The sequence below is a fragment of the Gadus morhua genome, chromosome 19, assembly GCF_902167405.1.
Source record: "Gadus morhua chromosome 19, gadMor3.0, whole genome shotgun sequence".
NCBI classification, from domain to species: Eukaryota; Metazoa; Chordata; class Actinopteri; order Gadiformes; family Gadidae; genus Gadus; species Gadus morhua.
Genome location: NC_044066.1, coordinates 8,464,474 through 8,478,690, shown reverse-complemented (window position 1 = coordinate 8,478,690; position 14,217 = coordinate 8,464,474). Strand labels below are relative to the sequence as shown.

Here is a 14,217-nt window from a genome sequence, read left to right as displayed (position 1 = left end):
TTTGTTTTGAATTTTGATTTTAAAAGCTTCCATTCTATCTATCTATCTATCAATCTATCTATCTATCTATCTATCTATCTATCTATCTATATAGATAGATAGTTTTATATATATATATATATATATATATATATATATATATATATATATATATATATATATATAAAACCATCAATCTATCTTTCTAACAATCCATGTATCTATCTATCTATCTATCTATCTATCTATCTATCTATCTATCTATCTATCTAGATAGATAGTTTTATATATATATATAAAACCATCAATCTATCTTTCTAACAATCCATGTATCTATCTATCTATCTATCTATCTATCTATCTATCTATCTATCTATCTATCTATCTATCTATCTATCTATCTATCTATCTATCTATCTATCTATCTATCTATCTATCTATCTATCTATCTATCTATCTATCTATCTATCTATCTATCTATCTATCTATCTATCCATCTATCTATCTATATAGCTATATGCATACATGTTTCTGTCTGTCTCAATCTATCTATCTGTATGTCTTCAGGTCTGAACCGTAGATGTTTGCCCCGAGCATCATCCACTATGAACTGTGGATAACCCCATGACGCGGCAGACATATGGAAAGCCTATATAAAATTCTCAGCACCCTGGATATTTATCCGACTGCAGACTGAGCCGCTGAAAAAAAGTGGGTTCGTCGGTTAATGTGACTTCAGTGTTATGAAGGATGAGCTTCTCGGGCGTACTAGACGTTGTCCATCCCGGTGATGCTCCCTCGTTTCATCGTAAACTCTTGTGCACCCTCTGGTGCTTGCTAGTCTCCCAAACTTCTTTGTGTAGCTGCCTGCTTTGCAGATTGTCTTCCTTGTCTGTGTGGTTGCTCATTATTCAGAGACAGACGGATCTCAGGTCATCTGCAGCTGCAGCAAAGGAGAAGCAGGAAAGATGGCGATCATCCATTAGACCGACCGGGCACCACACGCATGAAATACGAGGACAACTTTTTGGAAGATCGCTCGAGGAGGAGAAGATTGTACCTGTGAGTTTTTCTACTGTATTTCCAATTTCGACCAAGGTTTCTAAGCTGGGCTTCCATGGTCTACGAGAACGTCGTTTATGGTAGATCATGGAATATAATGACCTGGAAAGAGAGCGTATCCCCTTTCTTCTTTAGTTCAGGACCAGCGGACTTGCAGGAGACTCGGGGAGGAATAACCGGGCTGGCACCCATGTAGTCAAAGTCAAGTGGTTCTCCTCGCTTCACAATAATATTCTAACCAACCTATACGGCTTCCTGCTATGTTGCCCGTCGGCTTGAGGTCCAAGTGACACAAGGAAATGGACACAGTGGGTTAGAGGTTGACTTTTATGTTTCAGCTCGCCAGTGTTGTGCTATCGCTCTCCCTCATGTCTTATCAGGGGGGGGGAATTAGCGTCGCGTCTCCTCGGCTGGTTCAATGTGTGTGTATAGAGGGCTAGCTTCATGGAGAGGCCATTGCACGGGATTGTACTTCGCTTCTCTCAACCCACCAGCCTCAGCCAGTCGCCGAGGGAGCTGAGCCTCCATTAGCGACACATTGTAGCTGGCATAGCCGCCGGTCCACGGCCAGTCACTCACCGTTGGAGAAAAGCCGTGATGTCCACCTCCCGGCGGCTCTCAGTACATTAAAAAACACACTGTCTGATCTGGGATGGGGCTTTGAGATGTTTCTCCAACGTTTGGAAAGTGATATATTTTGAGAACGTTTTGGGAATTGAATTTAGCCGGAGTTTGGCGGTGCGGTGGTGGGCTCCTGACCATTGTTGTGGACGCGTGCGGCTGTCAGTGGTCTGGAGTCAGGTATGTCACCGTGGAGCTCCACCATAAAATGGAGGAAGGCAGATGAGACTCCCTAGGAGAGCACCGTAGGAGCGAGGCGGGCAGGATCCTCCACGACAGGACAAAGGTTGCCAGCCCTTTCCCCGGCACCTAAAAGCACCATTTATTTGAGTGTTTGCTCTGTGTTTTTACAAAGTTGATCTGCCCAGGGTGGCAGAGCTGAACTCTGGAAAGTGACGTTAGATAACATGTCGAGGCTGTGTGGAATAAAAGTCAAGGTTAAGTTTAATGCTTTGGATTTATTTTTTGCGGATAGCGAGTATTTTCGTATTGATTATTTGGTAATTTGTTTTACTAACAACCTTTTAGATATTGTGAAACACATAGGCACGTGGAGGAGCTTGGTGTTTCAGTGCTGAATGTGCAGCGGTTAGAGCCTGCTGATGGTTAATGTTCTACAAAGTGGTCCCAACGCTGGGCCCAGAGTCGAAACATCTCGCAGAAACTCTCCTTTTGAGAAGTTGAGACAATTCCCTCGTTTTAGTTCTACTTCGGTTTCGTCCATAATCAGTTTATTTTTAATTTTTTTACAATTATTTTTTTTAACTATTTTTTTCTTTCTTTCTAACTTTTTTTATTGCTAGATGACAGTTGACCCCTATCTCCTTTTTCCCATAAAAACCTCTCCACTCCCCAACACCTGTTCTTGCATTATGTTTAGTGGTGTCTTGTATTGCTTGAGGACCAGTTAAAGAGAAAGGTGGTGTGTCTGTGTGTCTCTGTGTGTGTGTCTGTGTGTATTTGTGTGAGCCGCACTTGCCCGGCTGTGCTATGCTCTGCGGTTCGCCTGGCCACTGTGTGTGTGTGTGTGTGAGAAATCCTGCTGACAAGGAGCCTGTGCTTGACACGGTGTGCTGCGACAACACAGAGGGCTGAGAAGAGCAATCAAAATGGTGGCCGTGCTCCTTCTCCCTGGTGTGGCAGGGCAAACAGGTTCTCCAGAAGGCGCTTTTCTGCTGTCCTCAACACATCTCTCTCTCTCTCTCTCTCTCTCTCTCTCTCTCTCTCTCTCTCTCTCTCTCTCTCTCTCTCTCTCTCTCTCTCTCTCTCTCTCTCTCTCTCTCTCTCTCTCTCTCTCTCTCTCTCTCTCAGAGACTAAAGTAACATTGATCACTCTGCTGATAGATGCTCAGCAAATGAGCCAAAGCTAATCTCATGTTTGGCTTGTTTGTCTAGTGTTTTTTTTTTAGGAGTAATGCCTCAGCACATGGATTATCTGTGCATGCGTGGTGGTTCTCACATGAGTTTTATCTGAGCAAAATTTGGTTGCCAACTTTAGCTTGGGTTGTTACGATAAACTGCTTGAATGTCATGGATAGGGTAAGTAGTGTAACTGGTTGGTTGAACTTTTCATCCCGGCCATTGAAGTGATAACCTTGTTGAATGTTATGCTGAAGCTATCATTGTTATTATTAACTTCATGGAACAACTCTTCAAATTGCTTTTTCAAATAGAGTTGAGTGACTCACACAGGTATCACCTCAGCCAAGGGCATCATTTTTTGTGTTACTTCAATGTAAATCATTTGAATGGACAAACATTTGTTTGATAGTAGTGGTACTACATAGTTGTGTACAGCATTCGTTGTCAGCCGCTACAATATCTGTTACTCTATTAGTCTACTGCTACTTGGTTAGTGTGCCGATGTAAACGCCATAAGCTTTACGCTTACGATATTCCAGGCTATGTCCAAAAACTAAGACAGAAGCGATCGATTCTTACCAAGGTCTACTCCTATAAGACGCAATAGGTATTCAACAAGAGAGGTTTTTGTCGTTCTTTGAATGGTGGAAAGACGTACTCATGTGGCTCATCACTCTCACAGTTCCTTCTCTCTCTTCTTCTTCTTCTTCTTTGCTCTCTTTCTCCCTCTCTTCTCTTATCCACACACACACATACACTACGATGATGCAGCCTTCTTCCTCTACCTGAGGCACTGAAGGAGGAGGCTGGAGAGTGAGAGAGGCGCATACAAAAGGCAATTGAAATGCTCCACCGAGTGCTTTTTCGTGACATGATGCATTGCTTGTGAGATGTGGCCTGGCCCTATCGCTACAGTAGTAAGTGGCCAGGAACTCGCTGGCCCCATTCACCCCCCCCACCCCGTCCCCATGTCTCTTCTCGTTACAGGACATCATAACCATGCTAGCTTCTCTGGCGCTATAAGTGACCTGCTGTATGCACCGTAGTAATAATAATAACTTAATTTTCATACCAAACTATAAAAACGTCTTCACAACTTCTTTATTTTTTAACGGTCTGGTCTCATTTTATGGCCTTATGGTAACAAGGTATAAAGACCTAAGATGCGGTTGGGAATTTTATGGCTTTGAATCAAACCAGGAACTGGCGTTTGGTTTTTGTTGTCTGTTGCCATGTTACACCACGGTTACGCCACTGGTTAACTGCCACTTCAATGCTTAAGGGCTTAAACCTCTCGATTATATGCTATGCCCAATAGGAAATGTTAAGCAAGAACAGGTACTTTGATTCTCTCCTGACATTAAGTTGCATTCCCTTCCTTCTTTAACACCAAATAACAGTAAATAAACCCAGGCTTGAGCTTGCCATGGTGGAAAAAAACACAGAATTCTTTGGAGACGCCCGTTCCTTGGCCAATGTGCTAACCAGTGGACACAAGGCCTTCATTGAGCCGAAACAGGAGTGGTCTTGTGGAAGGGATCCACTCCCGCAGCCTACGAAGCAACAGAGCTGTCCAAGGACGATTAAATATTTAAGAGCTCAGAAAGGAGGTCTCGGTGGTAAGTTAATATCGATGGCTCTCTCGTCTTCCCTTCTCCGCAACTTGTAAACTTACCTCCAGCAGTTTGGTTTTTAGGTGCGCCTGGAGGTAAAATAAATATCTGCTTTAACTCGTTGAGAATATAGTCATGAAGTTGTTGTACAATGATTCTGTACATCGCTCCATGGTCCCTCTATCTTTTGGCCAGTATGAAGACCACTCGCCATTTTGACCAGTTAGTAACCCCACCCACCCCTTGTAACTTTGGCAACAGTTAAAAGAGCACGGCATCGGCGGGTTTTTCTGGCAGTTCCCCGTTGAAGGCTGAGGTTAACCCTGCCTAGTGTCCTCGCTGTCATATCTTGTTGAACTTTGGATGTTCTTCATTAAGTTGGTCTTGCTAAAAACTAAAATAACCATTTTTCTTGGAGTCAATTGTAAAACCAAGCAAACATTTAAATTATTTTTGCCTCGCTATTAAAGGAGATAATTAAAAGCTTATGGCACGTCCGACAATTAATTGTATTTTCTGTCTCTTTGGCTGAAGTTACATTTCACTAATTTGAATAATTTATGTTAATGTACTTAACCAGGCAACAATGAAGAATAACCTATAGTCGTTTCTCATAATGAAGCAATCATGTATATTTTTTCAATCGAGACAAATATAAGAACAAAACAGCCTTGACTTGTTTGACAAAGTATTTGCACAAGGAAACAACAGGTTCTTGAACTCCAGGAAATGGTTTCCTAGGAGAGATGCTCTACAGGACCGCACGGAATGTATGCTTTCCTGGAGGGATTGTCCTTGTGGAAAAACACTTCCTGGTTTCACTCCAAGATCTGTCCTTGGACATCCTTCAGCTGTCTATTTATCCAATGCCCTCCACCTTGTCCATGAACTGCACTGGGATACTGCATGACGGATATTCCAGCTACAACTTGAGGGGAAATGTGATTGGAGGGAAAAGCACTAATTCAGAAGACCCCAGACATGAATTGCACTTAGATTGGGGATAGATGGGTTAATATAATAATATATTTTTGATGGTGACATGACTCAGACTATAATAAATATACTGATGGCATGTGACTTTTTATTTGGCACCATGTAAAACACAGCTGGTTGACTTCGCTTCTTCATGTTTAGGCCTAGTAGGGATATGTGACTGAGTGGTCTTTCTCAGTCCATATTTGGAGCTTTGATCCTCAGATATCTCCATGGTGTTATCTGAAACCAGTCGATAGGCCATCGATGACTTTGCACTGAAGAAGACAGTCCACTTCTCACATTTTTTCAGTTTATTTCCTGAAAGCCACGGTGACTGGCGGCTACAGGAACCAATAGGAGGAGGAAGAAGAAGAAGCAGCCTGGTCAGGTCTGTGTGGTTTTAAAGCTAAACACTACCATCTGTGAAACAAGATAGCAGAACAAGCTGCAGACGCAATTCCCCTCTGCTGAGCCGGACGGTCTGAGACCTTGAGGAGCACAAAATGGTGGACGGCCAGCAGGCCACTGATACTCCTGTGTGTGTGAGTGGCCGTGTCTCAGTGGTCACATTGTGGCTGCTGTATGAAATGGACTCCTCAGAGTGAAGCCTCGGCCAAGCCTCTGCCTTGATATAGAAGATAATGCTGTCAGCGCCGAGAGAGATAGAGAGAGATAGAGAGAGACAGAGAGAGAGAGAGAGAGAGTCCGATTGAGCCGGCCTTTGCTAGAACAGGTTTAGATGTCACCCTCTGGTGAACTCTGTCCATGCATGTTTATCTACTTCCACCTTTTATCCAGCGTGAAAAGCTTAGCTTCCTGTGTTTTTGGCTGTCATGTCGGAGTGGACTTCTTGTTACGTTTCAGCTGCTTACTGCGTCAAACTGTTACAAATGTTTGGCAAATATTAACTGCAAGAGTGCTTGATGGTGGTGTGTGAGTGTTATCGTTGGCATAGTAATGAAAAGGTAGAAGGTCTTCTTTCCATCTGGTATTCTCCATCTAACCTTTACCATCCCGAGACTTAAGCTCAGGGATTTACCTACCCATTTATGTTGTTGCTTTGAACACCGATTTTTACTCTCAAGGTCACATCATTGGGAAAAAAGAAAAGAAAAGAGGCAGCACAACTACTTACCTTTTCAGAAGCTTCTTAAGGGGAAAGGTAAATGTGGGCCGGCCAAGAACTCCACACAAACCAAGGCCCTTCCTTTTTTAAATGAATGTATGAATCTTGTGAAGTTCTTTTCTCACCATGACAACATGAAGACATGTTGAATCGGGAGCAGGAGAGGAGTACGGTGTGCGTGATGTGTGTGTCCAGTGTTTTTGCGATGCCAAAGTTTGCTGTTTTCTGGCTGCAGGGAAACTAAGGCTGCCCTCCCAGCCAGGGTACAAGTACATCCGGTGATTACAGCTGCTTCGTTTTTATATTTGGTTGTTTTCTTTTTTGTTCCATTTTTAAAAACTGAAACGTGGGATCAGCTTTGTCTGTTGGATGGAGCACCGAGACATCTTAGGTTTGTAAATAATAGCGGCTATGAAGAGAAGAGTGATATCATTGGTGATATTAAGTATTAAAGGCTGGCTGGCTGGCTGGTGGGTGATGTCAGGTAACCATCTGTCGGAGAGAGAGAGACAGACAGAGAGACACAGAGAGAGGCAGAGAGAGGGGGAGAGGGAAAGGATGACAGAAGCACTGTCTAACCTTGAAGTATGGAGCTCCCAGACATGAAACAGCAAATTACCATATTTTCTTAGGATTAGCATAGTATTGCAGATAGAGGAACTAGGCACATCTCTCTATCTTCTCTTTCTATCTCTGTCTCTTCCTCTCTGTCTATGTCGCTCTTAGTACCTCTCTCTCCCTCTCTCTCTCTCGTTCTTTTGAAGTTTGACTTTTGCTGCCAGTATCAAATTCCTTGATATTTCAGCTTTGCTCTTACATGAAGGTTCTGTGTTAATGTTCAGAGATGAAATACGTTCAAAGATGCATTTTATTTTCAAGGACAATGCCGTCAACATTGCTAATGCCACATTTAAGGGCTAGAGCTTTAGTTTACTTTCTGACGCCTGGTAAGCATTGTCGGAGGAATATTGGTTCCCAAGCGTTCCTCTGGCTCTTAAGCTATTCCTTGTTTGTTCACTGCAAATCCTTTTTCATCTTTTTTTTTGTTTGCCCTGTGTCATCTTTTTAGTGAGGTCAACAGGCAGAAAACGAATGGCATGCTGGATCACTGTGTCTCCTAGCCCCAGCTCTTGTCTTCACCATTGTTCTTGGCCAATGAACTCGGATGAACCGTGTCCCTCCATACTCTGCACTGCTATGTTTCACTTCAAATACGTTCTGTGGCTAAATGCTTTATTACAGCGTAATGGAATGGAATGGAAGGAGTAAATGAAGGAAGAACCAACAGACAATTAATAGCATGAGATGTATCCCAAACCAATGTTGTTCAGAAGACTAGGTTAGGAAATGCTTCGGAGAATCTGTGAAATATTGTTATTGACTAGCCACAGGCGGTTTTCTTCGAGGTGAGCAGTTGAAACATACAGTTAGGCTAGTGGCAATGCACAGGCTGTTGAGGAAGTAATGCACAGGCTGTTGAGGAAGTAAATTAATGTATTTTTCATGTACCGTAGCTATTCTTAATCTTTGACAGTTCCTTGTTCGCAGTATTACTCTTTGCCTCAATGACTGGATGATAAGGGGAACATAGATGTAGCACATCACTTTGTAATTGTACCAGGGGATGAATGTTGCTAATAACGCACCGTTGTCTTAAAGCTACAGTTCAGTTGTGTGTGTGTGTGTGTGTGTGTGTGTGTGTGTGTTTGTGTGTGTGTGTGTGTGTGTGTACATTGCACACTGTGTAACGTGCACACGTCTTGGACCTGAGCTTCCTCATATTCATAATAAACACTTTCAGATATAAGAGTAGGTTCACAGATGAAAAAAACAAAAAATGTGTTTTCTTACACGTTGTTGATTTGGCATCATGAGGCAGAAAGCGTATGAAATCATTTGAAACTATAAACGTACAGCTCTGCTATTGCTAGTAACTTGTTCTAGCATCATCATGATAGCATATTAACACTATGGGGCCAGGTCAACGACACACATACTAGAGTATACGGACCCTTACGAAACACTTTTGTTCATAAACTACTCTCTAACTTATGTTGCATATCACAATAACCAATGTTGAAATATCACCCACATTGGTGTTTAACATGTGCTGATGAGGATGATCCTGTATTTGAATATGTTCTCATCATATTACTATCGTTATTAATATTGTATTTTGTATTTCTCTATGGTTGCCTCTCATTCATTCCTTCATGTCATTACCGCCGATTTTTATTCCATCAAGGCAGATGTCGGAGGAATGTTATGACAAAGTGTTTCTACTGAGAACTATTGATTTCTCACCTCTCCCCTGAATGGGAGTGTTCCATTGATTGGCCAGGTGCGATCGATGCCTCATCTCTGCGTATTCAGACATTCTCAAATGAGCATGGATCTCACGGGTCATGTGATCATGTGTCATTAAAAATAAGAAAAGATGGAGCTGCTCCCTGGGCTCTTCTGATGACAGAGTGGAAGGGGGAGGAGCCCATGAGGTCATCGTCCATCGCATTCTTATCACCCTAGTGATGACGGGATGATGGAATGGATCTGTGTTGATGAAACACTATTCATATGCAGTGTGGTCATTTAGGACTTTTTCTCCAAAGCAACATACAGTGATTCTTATGTTTTAATTCTGTGGTACATATCATGATTGAGTAGCTTCCTGAAGGACACCTTCAGGCTAGACTGAACATTTGGGATCAAACCAAGAGCGTTTTGGCTCAGAGTCAAACACCCCTAAACACTTATGGTAAACATATGTAATCTCCAATAGGCTTGTAAAACAACGACCCAAATACTAATGTTATCATAACAGTGTCATAATGCCGCTTCGTGGGAGTCTATTTAACAAATGAGTGACCAGGTAAAGTCTCTAGGCCTATCCGTTTTTGACACAACAAGCCAAACTGGTGATGTCTCAAACAGATTAGGCAGATCCACTCTGAAACATGGGTCCACTTCAAGTTGTACTCATTGCGTCCTGTGTGGGTTGATCAGTCTTGATAGTACTTCACCATTCTCCCATTTTGGTGGTTTTCGTTTGGTTCGTGGTGATAGGCTGTTTTGTGTTTACCCAACATGCCATTGTCAGATAAAAACAAACTTAGCTGCCGTGTTGATTTTGGATGAGGATTTTACAATAGTTAGCCATGGTGTCAGCACACATGGAAATAAAGGATTTTCATGGAGACACTGGTTCACTAATCCAGGGCAGTGTTTCATCTTGCTAAAATGAATTCCTAATTCATGTGGAATAGCCTGCACAAGGCTTCTCGCTGGCTTACTTCATGTATAAATACTGACCTAGGGTAATACGCTGTATGTAGCCTGAGGCTAAATTTGCTAAACATCTCACCAAGCTGTTGTTAACAACTCCCCATTAAAGTGGATATTGGGACGAACATAGAATAAAAATAAAAATGATGAATTCCACTGTTCTACAGCGTGATAGAAGTTGATTAAATCGGTGTTTACTGTCAGTGGTAAGATGCTGATCTAGTATATCAGGTTCTCCGGTGTTGCCCTCAAGGCTGTATGCAGCTGCCAACCTGATCTCCACCTTCTCTATCTTCTCTTTATGCGGGAGGCTAAATTCAACGTTAATCTGGTGATGTAACCTTGTTTTCCCCCACCGTTGCAATACAATGAGGTCCTTCTTGGCCTTTGTGTCCCTCTGCCACTCCCTGTATCTTCTCTAAAGGTTTTCCTCGGGCCTCTTTAGAAGGTAAATTATTTAACGCTATCTCAAAGCCTTTAGGTCGGACTTTACAATCATACGCATGCTTCCGAGATGCATTGAGATAATTCTTTTGTAATTATTTCTGAAGTTGTACACATCTCCATAGCCCTCGGCTAAATGAATAAGATAGCATTGTGGCTGCAGTCAATGGTCAATAATATTATTATTGATAACATAATTTGCCCGGGCTTGTCGGTTACACATACGTGTTTTGATCTTGGAACGATTTTGGTGTGTGCAACGCAACAGTATCCACCAATCATCCTCCCTCCTTCACCCTCCCTCCAACCCCCACTCCCAAGGCAGGAGATGCTGGAAGCAAACCCGACGGTTAAGGACAAAAACCTCTGTACGTCTAATCAGCTTAATGCTGGCTTATTCTAAGGCCTCTCGTTCAGACAGAGCAGCTGCTGCCGACCAGGCAGGGCAGAGCAGAGTGGAGGGTGTGACTGCTGGCAGCGCACACCGATGCAGAGAGACCGGTTGGTGATTAACAAATGTCAGTAGACTTTGGAATCTGGGGAGCCGAGACTGGTGGCTTTGTCCTCTCCCTCGCTCCCCCATTGCAGGTCTCCTAGGTTGTTCGTTTTATAGGCCTCTCTCTCTCTCTCTCTCTCTCTCTTGTGCTCTCTCTCTCTGTATCCCCCCTTGGCCCATATCTCCTCTCTTAGCTCCACCTGTTCGTGTCTGCTCCTCCTGCAAGGTTGCGAGATGTATTTTGAGCGCTGCAAAAAAAAAAGGAGAAGTTCATGCGTGCTTCACATGTTTGGACCCTCTTATGGAACCTACTTGGCAGTTCCTTAAAATAGGTTTTTCTGGTCTTTTATGCTTCTTAAAGAAACATTGGTGCCGAGGTGTATCACACGTTCCTCCACCACTGCCGTTGTGCACGCTGTGCCATTAAAGAGGACGGTATTGAGAGACCTTAAGGAGATGAACAACGTGGCCTAGAAAAGGAAAGGTCTAGGTAAAGTGCGATTGGCACGGGCATTATGTGTTTCCTCCGCTGAGCCGTGCAGCCAGAGAGCTTGGGCACAGTACATCTGGCAGATAGATTTTCTTGCCTGCAGCTCTCCAGTGACAGACTGCCTGCCTGTCTGCCCTGTCCGCGAGGGAAGAGGATCAGAACGGTGGATCCATGTTGTGTGCCGCTGCTGGCTGAACACCTAAGCACAGAGCCGGCCTCTAAAATGGCTGCCCTTGAAGCTGGGCTCAGAGGAGGATCTGGAGCGGCTCACTCAGTGGTCGTCCGCGAGAGCCTCTGCCGGAGCAGATGAAAGCAGCCACACAATCTCCACCCATTAACTCTGCAGTCTCCGAGACAAAAGGGCCCTGAATAAGACAGAGCCTCCTCTTAAGGAATATGATGGTGGAGGGGCTTGAGGGGGGGGGGGGGGTCCTTTTCTTGCTGGACAGTGTGGGTTAATTTCCTTCTTTTTTCCTCTCCTACCTTTCTTCTCCGGGATTCCCTTGGTATCCATGTCAAGGAACCCGGCATTAGAGTGCAACTTTGTTCAAAGTAGAGATAAACTGTCCATGGAGTGGGGTGGGGCCCCGTGGTGAGGCCGTAACCCGAGGCGAGGCAACAATGGGGCTCCAGGCTGCTCTGGGGACTCGCTGGCATCTCATGCCGGCCCCTGTGTAACTGACCTCCAGTTAGGAAGTACGGTCTGGTGATGGGTGGCCTGGTTACCTTAAATACTACAGCAGTCATTCATGCAAATATTATGAATGATATATAATGAAAAGACGAAATTCTCCGTAGTATTACTGTCCAGTTATTTATGATCACCTATTTGGTATGATCTATCAGTTTACCTAAAGATATAATAAGCCAATATTCTATATATATTTAAAGGCTTTTATATGTTGGAACTACTGTATTGAACTCTATGATCCCTAAATTGGTTTTCCTTAACATGACCCTCTGCAAAAGTGCACAAAAGTGTCTATCAGATGTTTCAAGACAAGAGTTTGGCTTGTTGAATTCTCCACACTCAAAACTTTGCCAGCATAATGTTATGATGAACATTTCTAGCTGAAGAACGCTTGAGGTGTGCATGAATGGTCATTCTTGTAGAGTGAATAATCCTCTTTTATTCAAGCAAGGTATTACTGTTTTTCTGAAAGATGGTTCTTCAGATTCATGAGCCCCCTTTGGCGAATCAAAAGGAATGTTTAAGAAATAAAATGCTTCGCTTTTAGCACTTAAATTGGACCCCTTTGAATAGTTCATCAATCCTGGTCATGAAAAGTTGCTTGTCCTAGAATAGTTTGGACAAGGAATAAAGCTGAAGCATTTTATATAATTATTTTTCTTACTTGATAAAGAGACTTTTCTTTGCCCATCATCAGTCATGTGTTTCATCTACGAATATGGCTGTATTCCAATTGATGTTTGGGCCTTACGTTTATTTGGGCCTTTGTTTGGTTATGCCAGTGATTAGGACACCTAAGACCCCCTTCATTAAGATAATTTGGCTACCAACTTGGATCTTGGACTAAGGTTATTAGTTAATATGCTCATCACAACAAACAAATTAGGATTTTCAGGCTCACATACGATTTCATTAGTAAAATAATAACCAGGAATTTGTTCATTGTTCTTCATACATTGTTTACATTAAAAGTGACAACGATAACATGACGGCATGAAAGGGCAATAAAGCCATAGTGTTATCATCTCATCTTTTTCTTATTTTCTCTCTCTCTCTCTCTCTCTCTCTCTCTCTCTCTCTCTCTCTCTCTCTCTCTCTCTCTCTCTCTCTCTCTCTCTCTCTCTCTCTCTCTCTCTCTCTCTCTCTCTCTCTCTCTCTCTCTCTCTCTGTTATTTCATTCAATCTTCTTCTTTGAGAGCAGGGTTATTAATAAAAATCTGACAGAGGAGTCAGTATGTTTTTACCGAACATTAGGATGTGGAGCTGGCTTTCCAGCTGGTCGCTTATCCAAAGGTTACAGAACTGAAACACACCAAGCATTAATCCCTCTTAGTTGTCATTTGTTTTACAGATGATGATGATGTTACACTTCCACAAAAATAGAATCTCACCATTCTGAATCGAGGAACATCAGCAACACTTGGGAGGCAGATCTTAAAATCAACTCTAATTTGAAATACATTTTAATAATAGAATCATCTGTGGTACCAAATCCATCGGACCAAAAAAGTCCCTGTTGCCATCGAAAAAAGGAGATGAGTTGCTATTCCTATATGGACACATACACCTGTTCAGGTTTATTGTCAGGTGTACTTTTTATGATATAAGGCTTAGCATCAAGCAACACACGCTGTTACATTTTATTTTCCAGTTACCTTCCTGCCATGAGCCACATTCAATTATCTTAATTCCCAAAACTAAACCAAATCTCCTCTCTCTTCTAGGGTTCCCTGATTTTCCAGGGAGTGCCCCCTCCCCGTAACCATGGAGGTCCTGCAGTGTGATGGCTGCGACTTCCATGCAGAATCGTACGATGACCTGAAGATCCATATCCAGGAGGTACACACAGCCTTCCTTCAGCCCGCCGACGCTGACGAGTCTGAGTCTCCGAAAGACGACGACGAGGAAGAGGTTCCCGACGAGGAGGAGGAGGACGACCAAGAATCTTACGACAAGCATTCCTCGTCTTCTCTACCTGGAATGAGTACGATGACTCCCTTATATTATAAGTGGTAGATAATTACTGTATTATGTCTGAGTGATGAAGTAAAAAGTATTATTTTTGATGACTTA

At 43.0% G+C, this 14,217-nt stretch overlaps 1 protein-coding gene across 2 annotated transcripts in view; it reads left to right on the top strand.

The window, feature by feature from the left end:
• The first annotated feature begins 915 nt into the window (after window positions 1-915).
• The window catches only part of znf462 (zinc finger protein 462), a 36,159-nt gene continuing 22,857 nt past the window's right edge, over window positions 916-14,217 (top strand). For both annotated transcript variants that reach the window (XM_030341193.1, XM_030341192.1), the window contains exons 1-2: window positions 916-1,041; window positions 13,869-14,128. In XM_030341193.1, coding sequence (XP_030197053.1) covers window positions 13,909-14,128 — 220 coding nt within the window. In that variant the 5' untranslated portion in view covers window positions 916-1,041; window positions 13,869-13,908. The remainder of the gene's footprint in view (window positions 1,042-13,868; window positions 14,129-14,217) is intronic.